Source organism: Malus domestica, chromosome 16 (assembly GCF_042453785.1).
Source record: "Malus domestica chromosome 16, GDT2T_hap1".
NCBI classification, from domain to species: Eukaryota; Viridiplantae; Streptophyta; class Magnoliopsida; order Rosales; family Rosaceae; genus Malus; species Malus domestica.
In genome coordinates this window covers 12797936-12822205 of record NC_091676.1, presented here as the reverse complement: position 1 = coordinate 12822205, position 24270 = coordinate 12797936, and the positions used below count along the sequence as shown (strand labels likewise).

The window sequence follows — 24270 nt, the reverse complement described above, 5'->3', positions numbered from 1 at the left end:
ATAAAGAAGACTCAACTTTTAATTTTTTGCGTGCCCAAAATATGCATTTCTATATGAATTAGACATTATTACTAAAGTAAACAAAATTATTTTGGATGAATCTATTGTACTATTGTGATTGAATTTAACGACATAAAATACAGGAATCCGACCCGCATTGTTACCAAGGGAACACATAAGAAATATAGATTGGCTAAAGGGATAATGGAGAGTTTGGCATTTATGCATTAGCATATTAGCATGTGGAAAAACATTATCTGCATGGAAAACCCTTTTGGACAACTGGTGATTACAAGTGAAAAAATCACTTACATGTGGTGGAGCCACTAATCACCACTACGATGTGGCATGCCCACATGCCATTGGTCTAATCAACTTAAACTTTCCATCGGGAAAGGGATTCTCTCCGGATCTCTTACACCAAATTTATTAAGGAAAACTAATGAAAATGACTTGAAAACTTTGAGTTTTAATGATAAGGACAAAATAAAGGGTAAAGTGAATAGTACCATGATTGACTTTTTAGTGTAAAAATGTGGTTTTTCGTTAAAGTGAACAGTACCGGGTGCTTTTCGTTAAAGTTCCCAATTTATTAATCTGGGTCCTTAAAATTTGATCTAGCGGCTAAAAACAGGGGCCCTCTTTAAAAGTTATAATAACTTTAGCCGTTGGATCAAATTTCAAAGGCATGGATTGGTGGATTTGATTAATTTGGTGGAAGGGATCCCTTTCCTTTCCATCGAAGAGAAATTAAATCTTCTGCACTCAAAATATGTGTGGTCTTTCATTGACCACAATTATTAGTAGACACGTGTTTATAAACTTAATTTTGTTGGCATAAACTTAATATGTGTCAAACAATAATTAGGATCGTAGAGAGACCACATTCATTTTAGAGGTAGAATATTTGATCTCGATCGAAGAAGCCTTGATCATCTTAGTTCAAAACCCAACTCAAGTCCTTTTCAGCTCGTCCAACTATTATCTAAGCTTTGTATCCAAAATGTAACCGGATGTAACACTTGCGGGTCCACAACAGGATACTGCAACTACTCTCACACCTCATTGGTTTTGAGTATTGGCAATAACAAATACGGGATGCCCCCAACTTTTCAGGGTGAGAAGGGGTAGAGAAAATGAGTAGAGCTAACAAAGAGTTGGTATAACTTAGTAAAGCTTGTTTTATTAGCATTCACATATTGTTGAATATACCTCATATACTTAATACATTTCATATTTGCTTTTTTTTAGTTAAAATTTATCTTATTACACTCCACATATATTCTCATAATATCCTCACATCTTGCACTCTCTTAGGTACAATAAACATTTTATGTTTTCATTTTTATTTTTTACACCCGACACTCTTCACATCTTAGCATTATAAGATGATTTCTATGTTGTTTTTCCTCCCTTTCAAAGAATGAAGATTTAGATTTGAGAATCCATTATTGACAAAAAAAAAAAAAATTGAAAACCTCATAGAAAAGTGAGAATGGTTTTGAGAGTTGAAGAAGATAAAATAAAAGTTATTGGGATATACATGTTAAAAGTGATCGGCGTGCATTTAGATTTAAAAAAAAAAAAACCTTAAGATGACGAAATTGTCATTGCATGAGTCAGATAACCACTCAAGGAAGAGTTGAAAAAAAAAAATTGGAAAAAAATTAAAGCAAGGAGAGGAGATGGTGGTTGACTGTAATTTAGGCGTGAAATCGAGCCAAACCGGACCGTACCAACCCCTGGACGGGCTAGGCTAGACTGACACACAGTCTTGGTAATTGGTTACAAGTCCATACACATTGTTGGTTGGTAATGGTACTCATCAAGTGTTAGATTGGGCTTCTTTCTTGTTCTGTCTTGGGCTTTGTGGATTCATTCACTTGGTCCTCTTGGGGCTTGGCCAGAAAACAAACAAACAAACAAAAGTGGAAAATCGAAGTGAATCAGAAATGCACGCGAACGCGTCAGCTGTCGAGCGATGTTTATCGTGCACTGCGCAGAGCTTGAAAAGACCAAATGGCATGGCCGATTGCAAAGCTTATCTGCTGATGCAGCAACCATCCCAACCAATCATAATTAATTTAAACTAAAATCAAAGAGCCAAATTCAGAAATAGCAGAACATGAATATATACAGTCACTCGTAGGTAGAGAGCTAACTCCGATCATTTTTACTTCAGAATTATAGTAATTTTTAAAACCCAGAAAGGATGATGATCGCTAGGCGGCTCTGGCATAAGCGTGCTTTGGTCAACGGTGGCCGGTGGCTCTTTCCGTACACCTCTTCAGCTCCGTCGCCGGCGGCGGTGCATTCTTCCCACCACTCTCCGTTTCGAGTCTCCTCTTCCGATCTCGTTGCGTTCTCTACTGCCGCTTCCGCCTGGTTCTGCTTGGCCGATCAGGTATCCATTGTAAGTCTCTCTCGCTTGCTAATTAATCTTGGTTCTGATTAAATGATTGGTCCGTAATCAAAATTGTGGAACTTGTTTAAATTTACATTCAAAGTTGGTTCTTTTCAACTATTTTTTTGGTAAATTTGTTCGTAATCTGTATGGTTATTTATTTATTCTGCAAGTTGTGAATTTTTAGCGTAGAATTGCGTGTAATGTGAATGGGAGGTGGTTTTCAAGTGAGGCAGTGGCTCATGTTGCAGCAGGGGTTAATGGTAATGGTATAGTTGATGTACCGTTGGCTCAAACCGGAGAAGGCATTGCCGAATGCGAGCTACTCAAATGGTTTGTGCAGGAGGTCTGTTATTCCTTCTACCTTTTGCATAAACGTATCCTGTACAATATAAATACACATGCATTTGTATATATTTATATTGTTGATCCACGTATTTGCGCAAGGTTTGTTAGATTTGAATGGGAAGTTTTCGCAGCCCTGCATATTGGCGGTCTTCGTTTTGGGTACAATGGGAGTGTCATTTAGTATGTTATATGATCTTAGGTTGTTTCAAACAGACTGTGGAGTTAGAGGTTTAATTTGTGATTTTGGCAGGGGGATCAAGTTGACGAATTTCAGCCACTTTGTGAAGTTCAAAGTGACAAAGCAACCATCGAAATAACAAGCCGTTATCAAGGGAAAGTTTCTCGGCTTCTCTATGTTCCTGGTGACATCGTCAAGGTCAGAATATTTTTACACCTGACAACCTATGGTTTGAGGATTTGTGGAGAGGTCCGCATGTGTAAGAGAGTTACAGTGTAAAATAATTGTCCTTTAGAAATTGAACTAGTAAGGGGAAATTTTCCCTTATATATTTGGTAACAGCATAGCATTTCTCTCTTGTGGATTAGCTCATTCTGGTTTTAATCATATTGAAACTCTTATTTATGATTTAAGGTTTAAATTAAATCTTAGGTTGGAGAGATTCTTTTAAAGATGGCCGTCGAGGAATCTCAGGTACCAAAGCAGATATGTGAGAGTTTGGAAAACACTAAGTCACTAGATTCTGAGCTTAACACACATAACATAGGCGGAGTTTTGTCTACACCTCCTGTTCGGAGCCTTGCAAAGCAATATGATATAGATATAAATGAAGTCTGTGGAACTGGTAAAGATGGGAGAGTGTTACGAGCAGATGTCCTTAAATATGCTGCCCAGAAGGGAATCATTGAAGTTCCTTCTGCCTCCTTGAGTGCTAGTCCTGAGAAAGCTTTGGGAGGAAAAGAGACTTGTGCACATGCATCAGCTGAATCGGGATGGAATTATGAGGATAAGACAGTTACCCTTAGGTAATATAGCATGCAAACATGAACTTGGAATACCTCCTTTGTTCATTAATGAATCATTTGTATGATCCATGGCTGAAACTTATGTCACATAATACTAGAATATCATAGAGAATATTTGTTTTTAGTGGTTTCATTCAAGACGAAGTGAAGTATGCCGTGAATTAATTAAAATGTGTTATTTCAGGGGATTCCAGCGAAGAATGGTTACATCAATGAGCATGGCTGCAAAAGTTCCACATTTTCATTATGTTGAGGATATAAAATGCAATGCACTTGTGGAGCTGAAAAATTCTTTCCAAAGTAATAACACCGATTCCAATGTCAAGCACACTTTTCTTCCATTACTGGTAAAGACTCTCTCAGTGGCCATGAGCAAATATCCGTTGATGAATAGTAGCTTCAATGAAGAGTTACTCGAGGTCATCCTCAAGGGTTTGTACACTCCATAGCAATTATCATCCGTTGGCTGCGGCAATGTTTCTACTTGAGCTTAGTCTTTTATGTGTGACATGGAAAACTTGCTAGTATTAATTTTGTCTTGAAGTGGGGTTTTGACTTAACTAAATGGAAATTGTTACAGGTTCACACAATATCGGAATTGCCATGGCTACTCCATATGGTTTAGTTGTGCCAATCATAAAGAACGTTCAATCTCTATCCATTTTGGAGGTTAGTTCTATGTCACCTCTCAACTGTAGCTTACACCGTGTGTCAGAATATGCATACACTTCTTGGTTTGTTTGCATGAGATTCATGATTTGGAGAACAATTTCTCGGTTGCATATTGAACTTTACGATTCTAAGATAATTGCAATTATTTCTACCTACTCGGGTGAAAGAATGACAGATGCTTTTATTAATTATATGTTCCATGTGTGCAGATAACAAAGGAACTTTCACGGTTACAACAATTGGCATTGGAAAACAAGCTCAAGCCTGAAGATATATCTGGCGGAACAATAACTTTAAGCAACATTGGAGCAATTGGTGGGAAATATGGTTCGCCTCTTCTGAACTTGCCTGAGGTTGCCATTATTGCAATTGGGCGAATTCAGAAGGTTCCACGATTTGCAGATGACGGAAGTGTATATCCTGCCTCAGTTATGACAGTGAGTGTTTCTTTTGTTTTTCCAATAAAACCAATTGAAATGGTTAAATCTACATATTACTTCCATACAAATTACCAAATCACTGCATGCCAGTGCCCTCACCCTTACAAATCCCCATGGGTATGCACATTGGGCCTTTTTTCTAGGATGCTGCGATGAAATAGTTGGCCGTCTAAATATAACAATGTTGTTTCTCAGGTCAATATAGGCGCAGATCACAGAGTGCTGGATGGAGCAACTGTTGCCAGGTTCTGCAACGAGTGGAAACAATTTATAGAGAATCCGGAGCTGCTCATGTTGCGTATGAGATAGATAACTGGTCGTCGACGGCCTCGCTGCTTGAAAACATGCTCTTCCCAACTGACTGAATTCCCTGTTGCCTTTGCATAGTTCGATTTCAAGGCTGTTGCCGGCTCAAGAGAAGTAGGCCCTTTATTTATTTATTTATTTTTTAATTATAAATAATTCACATGTAGACTTGACATTTTCTTTTCGTAATAAGTTGATTAAGTTCTCCTGCTTCGTTTGCGAAACGTGTAAACTGTTTCTACGTAAACCAACAAGTAAGCAGAACAGTTCTCGGTCATTTAGTTTAAGCGGTTTGATCAAATTCAACCGATTAATGTGTCTGCACTGAACGTCTATAGATAAAATTGAACCAAATGATAACGGTCCTCGGATCACTTAGGTGTGGTAGCACGAAAATAAATAAAAAATTAGTGGGGGACATAAAGAAAAGAAAGTGAAAAATAGAGGGGGAGAAAAAGAGAGAACCCAAATATTGTGTTCAGAATTTAAGTGGATAAAAAGTAAGAGGAACATCCGCGCCACTAAATAAACCGTTCTCAACCGTCACCAACCGCTCTAGAAGTATCAAACGGACAAAATTACTCTGCAGCTTCCCTTCGGAAATACAGACTTTTCCTCTGCAGAATTCCAAAACCTCTCTGCTTTTTCTCATGGCAATCGAAATGCACTTACTCATATCCCTCTTGGCGCTCTCTTTTCGCCTTTCTTTGTTGGAATTTGTTTCAGACGAAGCAGCGATGCCGGAGTTCACTTTCGGTTGGATGGATGACAATGATACCTTCCGAGCCGGGGACATTGCAACCATAAGAATCAGAGCGCTGAACAACTTTGACAAGCTCGACAAGAACAAGTTTAAACCTACTCTTACGGTGAATGGGAAGCCCGGGAATTGCTCTTTCGTGTCAGGCGTCCTTTCGGATTTTGAAGGAGACCCTACCAGTTGGAAACTCTTCTTTACTACCATAACTTCCGGGGTATTTAACGTTATGATCAACGAGGATCGCTACAAAGTGTTTGATTCTTCTCTGCATTTTCAAGTTCATCCAGGTTTTGCTTTTTTTAATTTCATCATAGGAATTTAACTGCTGATTTTCTTTCCAAGTGTTCTCTGATACATTATGGATTTTGCCTATTTTTCGATTGAAGGGCAAATATACCCGTCTTCGTGTGTTGCTTCGTGGATGGGTTTCAATAATGAATTCGAAGCAGGGACTAAAGCCAGGGTAATGATACTTCCAAAGGACGCGTTTGGAAATAATGTCTCCAAAAACAGTGAAGATCCCAGATTACATAATTTTACAGTGTCTGCAGTCTATGCAAATGGTTCCATAGCGAACATGCCAGACATCACTCATTTGGGTTGGAATGATTTCGGTTATATCATCTTGGAGTTCATTGTGGTGAAAGCTGGAGATCTCTTGTTGTACGTGGGAGATGGTAATCAGACCTTGAATGGCTCCCCACTACCGCTTAAGGTGAACCCAGGTGGTGTTTCGTAGCAATAGTTATACATTTATAGTGCATGCTTACGCTCTACATACAAAACTTGAGCTAGATTTTCTCTAATTTGTGATTTGAGCGGTTACATTTAGGTTTATAATGGAAACGATGAAGCTCCCATCTGCGTGCAGCATAAATTGGTCGATTATGTTACTATTTTACACTTCACTGATGCATTCTTTTTAGTTGTTACTTCTTTCCGTTTGTTGATTCTGAGCTTCGGAGTTATTTTCCCTGGCCTATAGCAGGACCACTAGAAATTTCCAATTGTGCGGTGAAATGGAATTTTGAACCAAATGCGTGGCAGATATATTCGAAGATGGAAATCTTTATACATCAGCAAGATCGATATGGGAACCTCGTTCCTGGTCTGAATGCATTTGACGCTGAAGTTGTAGAGATAGAGACCAATTTGTCTATACCTGTTGCAGATTTGCACTTTGAAGAAGTGGTGGCTGGAATTCAGTTGTTTTCCTTCAGCAATCTAGAACCAGGGAATTTCTTGCTCACTATATCCGATATGAAGCATTATAAGAGTATCTCTAATATGCCATATGCTTATACTGTCTTTGTCGGTACGTGCCATGTAGGTGGTTAATCCAGTTATGAATGGATCAGGTCCTCTCCTGAGCTAAGGGTGAGGATCCTCCTAAGCAAGCCCATCGGGCCGTTCAAATTTTATCCAACGGTTACAATTATTATAACTTTTAAAGGGACCCTCTGTTTGTAGCCGTTGGATAAAATTTGAACGGCCCGATGGGTTTGCTTAGGAGGATCCTCACCCTTAGCTCAGGAGAGGATCCTGATCCATTATGAATAACCTATTGCTGTTACTGCTTCCACTTCCATTAACACGCCTCTCTCTTGCTTACATTTGGATAGGTTATTGCAACGGGACAAACAGCGTTGTCAATGGATCTGGTTTAAACAGTTCTACTGCTGGAGTACTAGCAGAGTTTTCAGTTTATTTGAATGATGCTTTTCAATATCCCTCTCCCGTTGAAATAGAAAGGCTTGAAGTACAAATTGTAAGGGCAAATGACTCCTATAATGTGCAGTCAAGCATATTTCCTATGCAAACCATCAATGGTATAAATGGTAGCTAGCAATTTTTGAGCTGTTCCCCATGATAAACTTTTTGGTTATAAACTTACAATGTTTGTATCTCTAAGTTAGGTAGTGGACCTGCTCGAGCGTTAAGATATGGTGCAACCAGCCAGATAGAAATCGCTCCATCACCATCTATGGACCCAATAAATTCTGTAAGAAGTATCCGTGTATATATACACATAAACATGCATCAACATATACATAGTATTACATACACATATTTGTATTACTTCTTTAAGCTTTTGTATTCTAATTGTTGAGGTACAATGTTTCTGAATTTAGTCTGTTGGGAGCTTCAGCGCCCTGGTATCTGCTTTCATTGTGGTGTATACACCCGCCAAGAGTGGGATCTATAACATCTACGTATTTTGTGGAAATGTTCTACTCAATGGCGGTCATCCATTTACAATGGAAGTAAAAGGAGGTATATTCACCTGATATTTTCTATAGTTTTCATGACCATCATGTTAAGGAAGCACAACTTGATCTGGAAATTTGGAAGAAACTATATGATCTTGAGAAGTTTGTTACAAGTTTTATTCGTCATTGCATGAACTATCATACTGTTTCAGCCTCTCTTATTTGATTTCTGATGAATGGATTTCTAACTTTTCTGCAGGAAAGGTGAACACATCACTCTCAGAAGTTGTCAAATTTTCTCCCAAGGTGCCGAAGATGATTAACAATGAAGTATTAGTGCAGCTCGTGGATTCATTTTATAATCCTGTCTTGTCACAACAATCTCGGCTGAAACTAGAGATTGCTTCAGTTAACAGTTCTGGCTTTTCAAATTCCATGTTTGTGGATAATAATGATGGCTCATACACCGTTCAATATCTGGCTGAGAATGTTGGTAGTTATGAGATATGCGCTTCATTTGACCGCAAACGCATCTCTCCCTGCCCCTTGGGGATCAATGTCTACACCAGTAAGTTGGAATAACAAGAAGTTGTGTAAGAGTAGCTCTATTTTCTTTTGTTGTATCAATTAAATGGGATTTGATTTCTCTACTCGTGTTATGGATCGATACTGTGCAAGCATGCTGTCATCAATTGATGTTTATACTTTATAGCCAAGCACTATTGGTGGTATTAATTTTACTTTCATGGACTGATTTATTTGCAGGTGAATATTTTCCCAGAGCCTACATTGATACAATATCTGTCTGGGAGGATGAGTCAATCGCTTTTGATGTTTTAGCAAACGACTACTTTGCTGGAAATAATGCAAGTGTTGTCGAATACTCAAAGGTACAATACAAAGTGAAGGTTTTCAAACCATTGTCTCACTACTCTCTCTTCTTTACAAAAGTGGAACTGCTACTGATCAGTGACCACGAGCAGGCATATGCACACGAACACCACCTACCCTTTTAGAGGATTTCAATTTGCCCGGATTTTTTACTGGTTTATATTTGTCAGCCAGATCGTGGTTCCCTTCTTGAGTATGGAAGGCTACTCCGCTACACGCCTCATAAAGACTATTACGGCAATGATTCTTTTGTGTACACAATGTCTGATATAAACGGAAATCTTGCTACTGCTGCTGTAAACATATATGTTCTCACTATCCCTCCCCAATTTGTTTCTTTTCCAAGCGAACTACAAGCAACTGAAGACGAGATTAGTCCCAGATTTGGGTAACGTACTATTAATCTATAACACTTCAATTTTCATATATGCTTCTGTATAATTATAAATTCGACTATTTGCAGTGGTTTCCACGGGTTTGAGATAAGGTATTCGGATGCGATGGAGAACATCTCTGTTAATCTCACTGCGCAATCTGGGACAGTCTTTCTGTCTCCTATGCTAATGCAATTTTGGGAGCCAGTTTGGACAGGACTTTCTGTATACACATCAGATGGAGATGCAAAGGGTTTGATTTTAGTAGGCTGTGTGGAAGTAATCAATTTTGCCCTTCAGTCAATTCAATACTTCGGGTACTATCATCTATCTGCTTTTGCTTCTTATAATTGGCCTCCTTCATTGAGTAACATCATTTTTTATCCTCCATTTCCCTTGAGTCAGGAACGAGAACTTTTGTGGCTATGATACAATTCGAGTGTCTACGAGGAACAGGAACGGAGTAAATAAATTGGATGTTCCAGTTTTTGTGGAACCTATTAACGATCCTCCATTTATTCATGCTCCTGAATACATTATTTTGAAAAGTAATGAAGACAAGTCACAGATATACGACAGAGAAAAAGACAAGTTTGAGTTCTGCATTGGCGATCCAGATCTTCTTGCGTTCCCTGGTATGGCCCTGGTCAAAGTAGGCTAAACGACATGTTCAATCTCTGAGTTTTAGAGGATTGATATATGTTCTTTGCCCCATAATCTTTCAGGTAACGAGTCCCTTTTCACAGTCACCTTTTCTGTGGAAGTTAATGACGGATATTTGGCAACCAGCCTACCAACTGAGCTCATCTCTACGACAGAACTGAAGCTCAAGAATAGCTATCAGTGGCTACCTCTTCAGACATATGTCAGCATCTCAAAACATTTCATGGTGAGAGCTAAGGGAGTTAGATTTCATGGAACATTTAATGACTGCAATGCTGTGATGCGACAGCTCTTTTATCATGTGAGTTAGGTTCTTCGCTTTGATTTCATTGCATCTAATTTACAGCATCGTCTGTTGATTCATCACGTTTCTTGTACAGGGCGGAGAACAGGATGCAATCTTGACAGTGAAATTGAATGACATGGGAAACTACGGATGCTATTTTAATTGTGATGATAAGATATCGGTGCCTTTACAGGCTGAGGCTTCTGTTAATCTAATAAGGGGAAGGCCAATGAGTTCGCTTGTGGCTCACGGTAAGTGGTAATGCATGTATGTCGGTAACTTATAGCCAAAGTGCTTCTTTCTTGGGTCATACAGCTCCAAACAAAACTCAATTTAGGTCTTGAAATAGCCAAAGTGCTTCTGTTTATTGTGAGGAATGCAGGCTTGGGGTCAGCTATTGTCATCGAATCCATTATAGTGTTTTTGCTCGGAGCAGTGCTACTATTTTTCACATGCAAATGTGCAGCTCACCTTGTACATGAAAGAAAAAACAAAGCTACCAGGGCACCAGAGCCGGCAAGCGCACCTAGTTTGCGCAAAGGAACTGTAAGTATGATATGCCTCATATGATATAACATGGCGCATTTTTTCCTCCGGAACACTTTTAGATCACCTCTTTGGTAATGCAATGCTGTGCCGATTCATGTGTAGTTGAGGACAAATCTACCAGCAAATGCAGACTCTGGTGTTTGTTCAAGCCCATTGCTTGGCAGCCAGCATCCCAACTTTCGCCAACGGTAATGAATTCTCAGACTCAGGTAGCAATAGGCAGTAACAAAGCATTCTGATGTGTAGTTTCCTTGAGTTCAGGTCGCATCGTCAATCTGGAGACGAGGAATCTGGCAAGGCAGAATGTCAGCGACTCCATTCCGGTAGCAGACGCAGTCAGGAAACTCCTACTACCCCAAGTTTTATGCCCCTTGCTATTGACAAGGAACAAAGTCACACAGTTTGAGCTTACATTGAAACATTGTTGTTTATTACTCAAGTTACCCAGTGTAATACTTTGACAACTGTCGTAGAAAAAATTGGATGGACTTTCCTTTCCCTTTTTGTTCATCTGCTCTCAGTTGCCCACTTGCTTGTACAAGATTTTGACGGTTGATGCATATCTGTTTTAACATAATTCATATGGACATGTCGCAACAAAATGTTTCGTAATTCACATTGTGACATGTGTTTGTTGTATTGTGAATCAGATTCTCTTCACTTTGTTCGATAATGAAATAAAAAATTAATACGCGTACAATTAAATAGTGCATTTTTGCTCATTATTTTAAAGTGTTCTCGAATATTATGACTGCATTTATCATTATTAAATATACGTGATTTGATCTCTTTGCTATACATATCTTGACATTTAAAATGTAACGACAACTGATGCAGTAACAAGCAAAATTGTTCGCCGACTAAAAAAAAGAGAAAATTGTAATTTGGATTACGACATTAAAATATGATATTTTAGCTGCAAAATTCCAAATACTAATAAAAATCAATAAAGTTGATGAAATGATTCCACAAAATAATTAACAAATTACAGAGTTCAGGATACGACAACTCCGTGCGGGAAACATTTCAGTTGGAAATCGTAGTCGGAATCAAAGACTGAAACTTTGGAGATGGCAGCCACGGCGTTAGAGAAGCTTTTGCAAGCAGGCACTAAGATCGTCGGAGTCGGCAGAAACTACGCCGCCCACGCCAAAGAACTTGGCAACGCCGTCCCCAAGGTCCACCTCTTTCTCTCTCCTCTTTCCCTCTCTCTCTCCTAATTCTGATTGATTGTGATCCGTGAAGGAGCCCGTGCTTTTCCTCAAACCAACGTCGTCTTACTTGAAGAACGGCGGCACGATCGAAGTCCCTCACCCTCTGTTGTCGCTGGACCATGAGGTGGAGCTGGCGGTGATCATCTCTCAGAAAGCTCGCGATGTTCCGCAATCCACCGCCATGGATTACGTCGCCGGTAAATTTGTAATTTTTGTTACTGTTATTTGTTAATTAATCAGTTAATAATGCTGCTGTTAATGATTTAGTTTTGAGTTTAAATCTGATTAGCGAAAATCTGATGGTTTAAGGTTATGCACTTGCTCTGGATATGACTGCCAGAGAAATTCAAGCTTCTGCTAAGGTAATTATCGAAAATCGGATTGTTTAATGTGATCTAACACGGTAGCGAAATGTTCAATTTTATGACTACAAGTTTCTAATTAGAATGTTAATGCTGCAATTCATGATAATCAATATGTTTTAATTGTAACAGCTACTGCAAATGTATTGTTGGTTTCTGATGAATGAGTTATCTTTTGCATATAAGACTTTTCGTTTCTCGTTTTATCTAGATGTTCGATATGAGAAGTGCATTAATTTAGCTCGTATGTACAGATTAATACAAGCGATGTTTGTCAGAGGAAAATAAACATTAGATGAACAACTTTCATAAACCGAGAGGTACCTGTGATGTAAACTACAAAAAAGTCCAGTAGTCACTACTATGGCCTGATCTCATGAAGAATAAGAGCGGAACAGTTCAAGTTCTAAACCTGTACTCTATTCTAGGATACCTAAAGTTAAAGTGTGTTCCTTTTTACTTCCTGTCCAAATTGAATATAAAGTTTTGTATATGCGGATCACTGGACATGCTGGTACAATGTTGTTATCGTTGTTAATGTACATTATTTCCTTTTACAGTCTGCAGGTCTTCCATGGACCATAGCTAAAGGGCAGGACACCTTCACACCAATCAGTTCCGCAGTAAGAATTGCATTGCTTATCTTTGATGCTTTTCTCTTTGTTACGAGTGATTTTCTATTGTATGTTTATAGTGAGGTAGCTAACGTGAAAATCATTTCAGACCAATGGGGCGATGAGGATGTGCTATATGGGCTATATTGATTATTTCTGCTGACATTTATCACTATAGAACGGAACTTAATTTTAAAAAGAAAGCTTGTTTAGAGGTGGGGGTGAGGATGAGTATCGCAAATTTAACCGTGCTTGGCTCTGTTGCCACACCAACTAAAGCTCCCCAGATTAACTTGTCCAGTTTCTTATAAGGTAGTTGAGGGACAACATGGGGTTATTTTTCCCAGTTAAGACCTATTTGATTAGGGATGCTCTGTAGAGGCATAGATATTAGTTGTAAACTTATAATTTCACCAGAGTTATAATGCAAATAATTCAATCACTATGACTACCTATATTTTTAAGCATATTTAACCATTTGATTCTCCAAACTTCATGCAGCTGCCCAAGGAAATGGTGCCAAACCCGGATGATATAGAGTTGTGGCTGAAGGTTCTTAGTGCTTCCTTTGCTTTCACGAGCTCTAGTATTGGCCACTCCTAATGCGTTCAAATTAATTCGCTTCACCGCAGGTAGATGGAGAATTGAAGCAGAAAGGCTCAACCAAGGACATGATATTTAAACTCCCGTTTCTCATCAGTCACATAAGTTCCATTATGACACTTCTCGAAGGAGATGTAATACTAACAGGTATGAAATTTTTATCTGTACCTAAGGTTTCCATCCAACCCGACTTCCTCCGCATCTAGGAGACGTGCGAATATTTTTTCGACAAGAAGCTAATTATGGTTTGGTACTGCTTGTGCAGGCACTCCCCAAGGTGTTGGCCCAGTAAAAATAGGTCAAAAGATAACTGCTGGCATAACCAACGTCGTGGATGTTCAGTTCAATGTCGAAAAACGGAAGAGCCAAGCAAGTTCTTGAGCTAGTTGAATTTGCGTGCTGGTGCTATTGTATTTGACTCTCGGATTAAATATCTTACGAGGTGGTATTTGAACATGTCTATTTGTTTCGTTCTTCACGTTTGGAGTTTGATTAAAATGGAGTGGAATAAAGAATGTAGGCGTAGAAAGAACATTTTTCGGATGGAAATAAATTTCACGGTTTAGTATTTCTTACGCTGCCTAGAAAGTAGTCCATTGATGATACCATAAAACACTCTAGAAATATTATATTTGCAAAAAATAATTAAAATTAAGGTCATTTAGTCAATAAACTGTAGTAAATAGATGGATAGTTTGTAGTACTTTTGTAGATTTCAATGATCTGTTTTTGTACAATTTGGTGACTAAACACTCATATTTTATTGATTTTTTGTTGAGATGATTTTTACATGGTAATCTTTTATTAATAATCACAAGTAATTAGTTAAGTGTCATATATCTCAATGGTAATTGAGTTTGAATTATTATTCTACTATTGTTTTTAAGGATTTATATGTAGAAAACTCTTAAATTAATGGGTTTATTAGTAATTTTAATATTCATTATGTTCGATGCTTCGTCCAAAAAAAAAAATTCATGTTCGATGCACGTTTTTAGGACTAAATACATTTTACACGGTTGAGGTGTAGAATCAATTTTGAAATTATTCATGAGATTTTAATTTTTCTTGTTAGACCTCAACGTTTGACATTAAAACAATTTACAGCTTTTGTCAGACTGGTGAGAAAGTAGGGGAGTTGTCAATCGGGTAAAGTGACAAAGTGTTGCAACATCTACCTATGAGATAGGTTTAGGTTTAGTTTTTACTGTTGTCATACCTTCATGAACCAAGCAATAGTGTGTATTTTGATACCGTACCTCAGGGACATTTGAACGCTTTCACAATTCTTTTAAAGCAACCTACACGATTTTAACTCCTCACGCACTTCTTTATTTCAAGTAATCGGATTGACTAAATCAAACAAAAACTAGCTTATAAAATTAAACTTAATTTTCCTAGTTTAAAATACACGTATCATCAATGACGATATACAACAACAACAACAAAAAAGAAAAAAACTAGTTGACGGAAGTTGCACGCCGATAAACAAGGAAACAACGATGTTTGTTACGTCACTTAAAAGTCTTTGGCAAGAAATGCATAACTGAAACACTAGTAGGCAGTAGCTAGCAAGCATCGACATAAGGACATATATACGGCTAATGGAATTTCTTGACGAAGTCGTGAATGTGTTTGCTGATTTCATCAGGCTTTTCTTGTTGCAGAAAATGGGCAACTCCTTCCAGTACAACTACTTCTTCCAAAAGCGGCACATATTTCTTGAACCCACCTTTGTGTATGAAGTCCTGAGCACCTAGAGAGTTGTAAATCAGGTCCTGGTCTCCCACAATAAACTTCACTGGAACTTTCACTTGAGCCTCAGTCCATGGGGCAGTTAGTTCCCAGTTTCTGCATTGTTAAAGCCAAAGAAATTAATTAAAACAACGATTACCATTATAGTCGACAGCAATACATAAGTTCGAAAAAAATTACGTACAGCACGTCCAAATTCCGATAGTAGTTTACGGGGCCGGTGAAGCCCGTCTTGTCAAATTTGGTGGCGTAGTATTTCACGTCATCCTCAGACAACCAACTTGGCAAGACAATAGGAGTATCTGTCGGACGTCCAAAGGAAAGCTGGACCAGGATTCCTATATGTTAGAAACTCCTTGATAACTCTTGGAGTGCCCATCTGAGCAAACTCGGCTTCTATCACTCCTGGCTCCTACAAATATGAGTAATTTGTCCAATCACAAGCAAAAATTGCAATTGATATGCGAGTACACAGTTTCACAAATACATAGTCATGCTATCTTTTAAGGCAAACAGTAATATTTTTTAGTAGCGATAGAGTTAGTGAGTTAGTTAATTATTCGTTAAAGAGGGGCGATAAAAATCGAAAGTGCAGAAAAGTGCACATGCATGATTACCTTTCACAAATACGATTAAATACCATCTACAACAACAATATTTTCGTATTAACCCAATTTGGTAGGCACTTCAACCTAAAAAGAAAAAAAAATCACAATCAACTACATTACAATAAAATGTTCATACGTGATCTGCAATCAAAATGTTAGCTTTTAAAGGTAGATAATGTAGCAAAAGACACTGTCACATCCGATTTAAAGGAAAACTTTGGGATTCAGATTCATTCAACAGAGACAGATATGGTCATTTTCAATCTGCTAGGATTTGAAGTAACATCGGCAATTTGTAAAAAACTAAAAACTTAAGAAAAACAACGGCATCCCCCAAACTATCCGACGACCATCTACCCCAAGTAGTCCCACCCGTCGTCGCAAAGATCCTCATCGGCGGCGAAGGTTATCTCTTCGCCCCTTCTGTCTCTTCCTCTCTCTCCAAATCAGAGAAGTGGGAAGGCCAATAATTAAAATCATTCAACTCATATCTCCACAGACATAACCAGCAACGTTGTTGCCAAAAACCTTATCTGATTGATCAGGCCCACCAACAAATATCTGGGTATTTTGGAATTTGAGGACAGCCACAATTTTTTTTTCTTCTGGGATTTGAGGATACCCACAATTAATTTTTTCTAGGGTGTTTTGGGTTCTTTCTGGAATTTGGGGATAGCCAAAATTCCTAAAAAACTAAAGAAAACCCAAGATTTCAATTCCTTAAACGTATTGTGCATTAATTTGGATTGCGTAGTTGGTTTGTGTTCTCCCGACTGGCATTTAGTAGTAGAAATTGCAAGGAAATGGCTGCCGACGAGGTTGTATGTGGTTCGGTGGGTGGCAATCGGGTAGGTGGACCGTGGAGAGTTTGGCTCCTTTTGTTTTTCTTTAATTTCTTTTTATTCGTTATATTATTCTTTAGACCAACTCCAATGGTGGGCTAAAAGCCAAATTACTCCCCAAAATTTTCCCCCAAACCCAATCCAACCCAAGGGGAAAATTTGGGCTAAATGTTAAATGCTAAACCAAGGCCAGATTCCCCCCAAAATTTAGCCCAGAAATTGGAATTTAAATTTTTCAATATTTATCGGAATTTAAATTTTTTTAGATTAAAATGTTCATAAAATTAATTTACGATAGTCTACATATTTTTTTTTTTAAATTAATTTATCCACAAAAATAGCCTAAGTTTATTCTTTAATAATCCCGAGCTAAAATTTTAGGCTAGAACGGTTGGAGCAGAAAAGCTGTTTCTGGGCTAAAAGCTAAATTTTTCGGGCTAAAATATTTGGTTTTTAGCCCAACCATTGCAGATGGTCTTAGAAAATGATAAATTTTGTGGGGCTAAAAAATTCCAAAAAATAAATAAATACATAAAAAGTACCAAACCTGAAATCTGCACATGTAATAGTCATCGCCATAAGCAGCTTGAACCATTTCGATGAACTTCCTCTGAGGATTTCGCGGCCGGAACTGCACGCTCAAGCTGACCAAGGCTTTGACCCGGTCGGGCCGAAACATGCAGAGGTACCAAGTGATGATGGCGCCCCAGTCGTGGGCCACCACGAACACCTGCTCCTGATAGGGTGCGATGGCGTCCAGGAGAGCCACGAGATCTCCAACCATGTGGAATCAGGTGTAGCTGGAGGGGGAGGCGGGGGCGTCGGTGTCGCCATACCCTCGGAGGTCGGGGGCGACGACGCAGTAGCCGAGGGCGGAGAGGGTGAGGATTTGGTGGCGCCAGCAGTACCAGAGATCAGGAAAGCCGTGGATGAAAAGGATGAGTGAGCCATTACCTTTCTTGGCAACGTGCATATTGATGTCGTTCACTTGGACCGTTCGGTGCTCTATTCCCTCCGACTCCATGATCGTCGATCGCTCTATCTCTAACTTTCTCTCTGTTTTTTCTCTCTTGTAACAGTTATCAGTGAGTGATTACTGTTTGGGTGTTTCTGTGTCTTTTTATACAAGGAAGCCTGCAGAAGTATTTGTTTTTTTTTTCTGCCTGGTGCTATTGTATTTGACTCACGGATTAAACGTCTTACGAGGCGGTATCTGAACTTGTCCATTTGTTTTGTTCTTCATGTTGGGAGTGAGATTAAAATTGGAGTGAAATAAGGAATTTAGGCGTAATTTCATATGGGGCAAGATGCTAAGTTATGGCTAACTATGGTCGCTGAAGCTTATGTTGCCCACATCCGCCGACAAGCAAACTCGGTTGCTCATCGCTTAGCTCGTTTTGTTCTTTATTGTGGAATTGGAAACAATTGTACTTGATTAGATGAACTTCCAACCTTAATTAGTGACCTTCTTATGGAGGATTTATCTTCACCGTGTACTAATTAGCCTTTTATAGCTTCAATGAAATATATGTCGTCGTTTTCTTTAAAAAAAACAAAAAAAACAAAAAAAACATTTTGCCTCTTTTTGCTTCCCAGAGATTATAATAGTCCATTGATACCAAGGTTCTAAAAAACGTTAGGTGCTAGTCGGGCGGCGGGCTAGGGCCTAGCGCCTAGGTGGTCTATGTGGATTTAGGTAAATTTCTTATATATTTTATGAATTAATTAAATTTATTATATCAAATGTAAACAATTATTTACTAATATGTTATTTCTTATAAAAGAATATACATATGTGAATGTTTTTTGTACATATATAATATGCTTGCCTAGGAAAAAAAAATATTATCTAAATAATTTATAATTTATATAAGATTTATATACTTGTGTATATATAATATATATACACAATATATACATACCAAACTTTTAAAAATATAAAAAGTCTATGGGTGGTTTTCATTATTAAAACCATAAAACCGTCCACCTCACCTCTACTCTTTCACATCACCCGTCCATGGTTGGTTTTCATAATTAAAAGTTTAAAACCATGTCAAAGTCCATGGTTTTCATTATTAAAACCATGCTTTTGACCTTGGATTCCTAGGAGCCAACCATAAATATATACAGTACGCAACCTCTCACTGTAAATTAGTCGTTGTTAACTTCTTGTTGTTTTTTTTTTTTTTTTTTTTTTTTTTTTTTTTTTTTGTTGTTGTTTCAGTGTAAACAATTCGAAGCAGCAAGCTTTCGACACTCCCAAAGCAAAAAAAAAAAAAAAAAAAAATGAGGCTTTCAAGCTCCATCGCCAGATCCGTACACTGAGTCGCTCACCGTAGCTACTCCTCCGCCTCCGTCCCCAAATGGAAGGTCGCCGTTCTCGGTGCCGCCGGCAGCATCGGCCAGCCCCTTGCCCTCCTCATGAAGCTCAACCCTCTCTCTCTCTCTCTCTTCTCGCACTCTTCACAGACGAGCTGCATATGCATTTTTTCTTCCCTCGTCTTCATAGAGACGAGTTGCAAAAATTCACTTCTTGTCTCTCTCTCTCTCTCTCTCTCTTCACACTCTCTCTTCCCTCATCTTCATAGAATCTGAAATTATGAATTAGAAGTTAGAAACTCAGAATAGAAAAAAAAAAAAAAAAAAAAAACCGCCCAGCCGCCTAGAGCTCGGCCGATTTGCAATAAAACGCCTTGGATCGGCCGATTTGCAATAAAACGCCTTGGATGGTGTCCGCCCAGCGCCTAGGGCATTTTTTAGAACACTGATTGATACCATAAAACACTCTAGAAATATTATATTTGTAAAAAATAATTAAAATTAAGGTTGTTTATTCAATAAACTGTAGCAAATAGATAGATAGTTTGTAAAACTTTTGTCGATTTCAATGATCTGTTTTTATAAAATTTGATGACTAAACATTCTCATATTTTATTAATTTTTTGTCGAGATGATTTTTACATAATGATTCTAATCTTACGCAGGAAGTTTCGTGGATCAGCCACGAAGCACTCGTTTTTACTAATAAACACAAGTAATTAATTAAGTGTCATATATCTCTCGATAATTGAGTTTGAAATATTATTCTAATGTGTTGTTTTTAAGAATTTATATGTAGAAAACTCTTAAATTAATCTGTTAATTAGTAATTTTGATATTCATTTATGTTCAATGCATGTTTTTCAAACTAAATACATTTTACATTGCTAAGGTTTAAAATCAGTTTTGAAATGATTCATGAGATTTCGATTTTTCTTATTAGACCTCAACATTTGACATTAAATCAATTTACATATTTTGTCAGACTTGTGAGAAAGTGGTCATTCAGTAATGTGACAAAGTGGTGCAAAATCGACCTCTATGATATAGGTTTAGTTTTTACTTCAGTCATAGCTTCGTAAATCCTGCGACAATGAGTATCTTGATAAGTTACCTCACAAACATTTGAACACATCCACAATTATTTTAAAGCAACCTAGATGTTTTTAACTCCTCACACACCTCTTGATTTTTCAAGTCATCGGACTGACTAAATCAAACAGAAACAACTTATAAAATTAAACTTAGTCGTGATAGTTTAAATTACACACATCATCAGTGATTATTCATAACAAAACCAAACGAGTTGACGGAAGTTGCATGCTGGTAAACAAGGAAACAATGATGTTCATTACAACGTTATTCAAACTCCGAGGCAAGAAATGCATAACTGAAACACCAGTAGGCAATAGCTAGCGTCGACACAAGGACATATGGCAAATGGAATTTCTTGATGAAATCGTGAATGTGTTTGCTGATTTCATCAGGCTTTTCTAGTTGAATAAAATGGGCAACTTCTTCCAGCACAACTACTTCTTCCAGAAGCGGCACAAATTTCTTGAACCCGCCTTTGTGTATGAAGTCCTTGGCACCTAAAGATTTGTAAACTAGGTCCTGGTCTCCCACAACAAACTTCACTGGAACTTTCACTTGAGCCCCCGTCCATGGTGCAGTTAGTTCCCAATTTCTGCATTGTTAAAGCGGCTGAAACTAATTAAAACAACGATTACCATTAGAGTCATCGACACTCGATAACATAAGTTCAAAAAAACTTACTTACAGGTCAAAATTCCGGTAGTAGTTTATGCCGCCGGTGAAGCCTGTCTTGTCAAATTTAGCGGCGTAGTAGTTCACTTCATCCTCAGACAACCAACTTGGCAAGACAATAGGAGTATCTGTGGGATGTCCAAAACCATTGCCTTTAGGCAGGAAAAGTGGACCAGGATTCCTATATTTTAGAAACTCCTTGATAACTCTTCTAGTGCCCATCTGAGCAAACTCAGCTTCTATCACTATTGGCTTCTGCAAATATGAGTAATTTGTCTAGTCATAAGCAAACATTGCAATTGATATCTGCGGGTATGGGGTTTCAGAATTACATACTAATGTTTTCTTTTTAGACAAATAGTAATATTTTTTTTTGTAGAACGATATCGTTAGTAGGTTAGATAATTTAAATTGTTAGTTGTTAGGGAAAGGAGAATCGGTCTGAATTAAATCCACACCAACAACAATAATATTTTCGAATAAAATCAATTTGATTATTGGTTCAAATTCACAGTCTAGCTAGCGACATAAATATTCATAGCAACTTCAACCTAAAAGAAAAAAAAATCACAATCAACTACATTACAATAAAATGTTCATACGTAATATGCAATTAAAATAGGAAGATGTTATCTATACACCTATTTTTACCTCTTGCACACTCTTTCATTTCTGGCCATCGAATCAAATGAATTGACGAAAATCAATGAATAAATTTAACAAAAACAAAAGATAAAAAATGAGTGTGCATGTCATGCCCTGAACCCGACATACGTCCAGGATCGACGCGTGACGTCACCTAGCATCCGTATATCTAACAAATCCCGCCTCCGGGATATGTATAAGACATAACTCAAGATCCAACTACGTAATAATTTTCCGTATGCTTTATGGCTGCATTTAACCTCCTCGTTAGACTGCCTACGTACCCTAAACAGGGATCAAGCTATTCGTAGTTCATTGTTTCATTACACTCGAACATTCATCACATAGACCACTATGTCTCAACATAATACAACAATTCAATCATTTAGCACCTCCATGAACATTTAACAAAGCACACTAATAATCTCTAGTCATCTCGTCATTCATCCACATATATGCATTCCAACACCCACCAATTATCACATCAATCAATAACTCATACAATACACCGAAATGCAAGGCTAGAGCGACATAGTTTAGTCGAAGCCTACATCTTTGAAGTTGTCTCAAATGAATCAAATGATGCGATTTTGGACCACTCAACGAAATCCATCAACATCGAGTTCCGGACCACTCAACGGAACCAAGCACCAAAGGGGATTTTGGACCACTCAACGGAATCCAAACCAGGATACGATTCCGGACCATTCAACGTAATCACGGAGTATAAGGGATTCCGAACCTCTCGATGGAATCTGAGTGGACACGATTTCGGACCACTCAATAGAATCGCGGAGTACAATGCATATCAAACTACTCAATGAAATCCAAGCTGGATACGATTCCGGACCACTCAACGGAACGAGGGATTTCGGACCACTCAACGGAATCCAGATGGAGCAGGGAACCGGACCACTCAATGGAACCCCAACGGAAACCTAGTTCCGAATCACTCAACAGAACCAAGCTGAAGGCTAACAACCATAATGTACAACGGCTTAAGAAACGAGACATGAATCAAGTGCACAATATAAAAAGGCTCAACGATACAAGTACTAAATTTAGAACGGTCAACAAAACGAGAAATGAAACAATAGAACGGGATATGAAACAAGCTCTGAAGCAACAAACTCCATAGCAACGGGTTAACGGTCCACTACTAGCCCTCACATTTCATCACATCAAACCAATCATACAAATCAAACCACGCATTCCACAACAAATTCAATACACAAATCAAGTCACATAAAATAAACAAGCATATCACCATATAATGCCATCATTACTTTAATCGAGGTGCACGTCAATTGAGAAGACATGTCATCACGAGGAGCCCATCAAGCTCCATAAAATCCCAACTTCACTCTAAGATCGACAACACGTTAGAAGAACTCATGCTAGTTGACTAAAAAGTCAACCGTCGATCAAGGTCGAGATTAGGGTCCACAACCCTAGAAATCTAAACCGGAAAATCCGCCTATCAGACTCCTAATCTGTAACTTCCCAAGATGCACATTATGTTTCTAGAATAACATACTAAAACATCATTTTGATCCAACGGTCAGATCTTCGCCAATCACAAATTCAAGTGGCGGTCAACGTTTTATTTTACAAACTTACAAATCCAATTCGGGAAGATCCGTACGTCAGATTCCCGATCCGTCAGTTCCTATGGTCCTCAAATATTACGTACTATGATGTATCAAAGTTTGAGATGATCCAATGGTCGAATCGTCAATTCAAATAATAATCATGTGATGTACCATAATGAAACTAGGTTCACAATAATCAAACATCATACGGATATCAAATCTGAGATCAAGATATCAATTTAGCGTAAAATAGCATCGGCGGTCCATTGGCCACACGCCGCAGCAGGTGGCGGTCGGCCGTCTCGACTCGACATAAAATTCAACTATTTTAAAAAATTACCAAAATTTATAGAATTGTAGATCTCAATGATTAGAGTAAGTTTCATACCTGTAACCAAGGCCAATTTGGTCGGGAAAGGCCCAAATTTCACTCAAACCCGCCGGAACCCTAGAATTGGGTATTTCTTGATTCGTCCTCAAATCGACTCCGACACTCCAAAAAATGATTGGGCATTGTTCTTGAGCTCAAGGGAAGTTCGTTGATGGTGAAGATCGATGAGATTGCATTCAGAAATGGTGGATCGCCGCCTAGGGACTCACGGGGGTGTCGTCGCTGCACACTATGAAACAGGGTCAAATATCGTCAATTTTGTGTGGGAAAATGAAGTTCCTAAGTGGTGGCACGATGAAATTCGTCGAAAAATCCCCGGAGGAAGCAACGGAAAAGCTCTCAGGGGTCCGGGTCTAAACCGGTTCACGAGTTGGAATCGGGTAAAGAGGAAATGGTCATGATCGGGTGTTACCTCGCCCTTCTCCTTTCCCCTCCTTTCTCCTGTCCCCATCGGTCCTCTCATTTTCCTCTATCTTCCTGATTAGCCGAGACCTCTCCCCTCTCCTCATTTTCTTTCTTTTTCCTCCTTCCATCTGTCTCATTTCTCTCATTAACTCTCCATCCTGGCCACCCACGTGGCATTTCCCCCACTACTCCAAATTTTTTGGAGCTTTCTAGATGAGAGCCAATTTACAATAATACCCCTAACTTTAAACGTTAATAACTCTCTC

The 24270-nt window shown here is 38.4% G+C and overlaps 4 protein-coding genes and 1 pseudogene across 8 annotated transcripts; 3 read left to right on the top strand and 2 right to left on the bottom strand.

Moving 5' to 3' along the window:
* The first annotated feature begins 1920 nt into the window (after window positions 1-1920).
* On the top strand, window positions 1921-5431 carry LOC103416775 (lipoamide acyltransferase component of branched-chain alpha-keto acid dehydrogenase complex, mitochondrial). Of its 2 annotated transcripts, none has more exons than XM_070816207.1 (8): window positions 1921-2413; window positions 2592-2750; window positions 3003-3128; window positions 3363-3736; window positions 3921-4168; window positions 4317-4405; window positions 4618-4845; window positions 5044-5431. In XM_070816207.1, the coding sequence occupies exons 1-8, from the start codon at window positions 2213-2215 to the stop codon at window positions 5155-5157; spliced, it is 1539 nt and encodes a 512-aa protein (XP_070672308.1). In that variant the 5' UTR covers window positions 1921-2212; the 3' UTR covers window positions 5158-5431. The 2 variants fall into 2 exon arrangements, with proteins under 2 accessions (XP_070672308.1, XP_070672309.1); XM_070816208.1 differs by having other exon boundaries at window positions 1949-2404.
* On the top strand, window positions 5128-11464 carry LOC139193203 (protein GAMETE EXPRESSED 2). 4 transcript variants are annotated; one of them, XM_070816205.1, is made up of 17 exons: window positions 5128-5268; window positions 5881-6201; window positions 6301-6639; window positions 6903-7229; window positions 7537-7743; window positions 7831-7916; window positions 8047-8188; window positions 8384-8692; window positions 8890-9014; window positions 9186-9403; window positions 9479-9706; window positions 9795-10024; window positions 10115-10278; window positions 10433-10589; window positions 10694-10884; window positions 10990-11075; window positions 11149-11464. In XM_070816205.1, exons 2-17 carry the CDS (start codon window positions 5892-5894, stop codon window positions 11291-11293), a joined length of 3264 nt encoding a protein of 1087 aa, XP_070672306.1. In that variant the 5' UTR covers window positions 5128-5268; window positions 5881-5891; the 3' UTR covers window positions 11294-11464. The 4 variants fall into 4 exon arrangements, with proteins under 4 accessions (XP_070672306.1, XP_070672305.1, XP_070672304.1 ...); XM_070816204.1 differs by having other exon boundaries at window positions 10115-10353; window positions 10721-10884; XM_070816203.1 differs by having other exon boundaries at window positions 10115-10353.
* Window positions 11465-11514: 50 nt separating this feature from the next.
* On the top strand, window positions 11515-14248 carry LOC139193204 (oxaloacetate tautomerase FAHD1, mitochondrial). The gene is made up of 7 exons (XM_070816209.1): window positions 11515-12065; window positions 12133-12298; window positions 12411-12463; window positions 13024-13086; window positions 13579-13629; window positions 13710-13827; window positions 13946-14248. Exons 1-7 carry the CDS (start codon window positions 11958-11960, stop codon window positions 14059-14061), a joined length of 675 nt encoding a protein of 224 aa, XP_070672310.1. The 5' UTR covers window positions 11515-11957; the 3' UTR covers window positions 14062-14248.
* Window positions 14249-15021: 773 nt separating this feature from the next.
* On the bottom strand, window positions 15022-17909 carry LOC139193202 (epoxide hydrolase 1-like; annotated as a pseudogene).
* Window positions 17910-20563: 2654 nt separating this feature from the next.
* LOC139192997 (epoxide hydrolase 3-like) lies at window positions 20564-24050 on the bottom strand. The gene is made up of 4 exons (XM_070815952.1): window positions 24012-24050; window positions 22312-22554; window positions 20985-21226; window positions 20564-20891 (listed from the first exon to the last, which is right to left on the bottom strand). The coding sequence occupies exons 1-4, from the start codon at window positions 24048-24050 to the stop codon at window positions 20564-20566; spliced, it is 852 nt and encodes a 283-aa protein (XP_070672053.1).
* Between the last annotated feature and the right edge of the window lie 220 nt (window positions 24051-24270).

Coding starts and splice junctions, on each gene's coding strand:
- LOC103416775 (XM_070816207.1), top strand. CDS start 2,213: ATGATGATCGCTAGGCGGCTCTGGCATAAGCGTGCTTTGGTCAACGGT. Junction 3,129..3,362: donor TTCCTGGTGACATCGTCAAG/GTCAGAATATTT, acceptor ATTAAATCTTAG/GTTGGAGAGATTCTTTTAAA. Junction 4,406..4,617: donor AATCTCTATCCATTTTGGAG/GTTAGTTCTATG, acceptor CCATGTGTGCAG/ATAACAAAGGAACTTTCACG.
- LOC139193203 (XM_070816203.1), top strand. CDS start 5,892: ATGCCGGAGTTCACTTTCGGTTGGATGGATGACAATGATACCTTCCGA. Junction 7,917..8,046: donor CTATGGACCCAATAAATTCT/GTAAGAAGTATC, acceptor TTCTGAATTTAG/TCTGTTGGGAGCTTCAGCGC. Junction 10,590..10,693: donor GAGTTCGCTTGTGGCTCACG/GTAAGTGGTAAT, acceptor AAATAGCCAAAG/TGCTTCTGTTTATTGTGAGG.
- LOC139193204 (XM_070816209.1), top strand. CDS start 11,958: ATGGCAGCCACGGCGTTAGAGAAGCTTTTGCAAGCAGGCACTAAGATC. Junction 12,299..12,410: donor CGCCATGGATTACGTCGCCG/GTAAATTTGTAA, acceptor TGATGGTTTAAG/GTTATGCACTTGCTCTGGAT. Junction 13,828..13,945: donor AGGAGATGTAATACTAACAG/GTATGAAATTTT, acceptor CTGCTTGTGCAG/GCACTCCCCAAGGTGTTGGC.
- LOC139192997 (XM_070815952.1), bottom strand. CDS start 24,050: ATGGGGACAGGAGAAAGGAGGGGAAAGGAGAAGGGCGAG. Junction 21,227..22,311: donor ACGTTGAATGGTCCGGAATC/GTATCCTGGTTT, acceptor TCATATTTGCAG/AAGCCAATAGTGATAGAAGC. Junction 20,892..20,984: donor TACTACCGGAATTTTGACCT/GTAAGTAAGTTT, acceptor TTAACAATGCAG/AAATTGGGAACTAACTGCAC.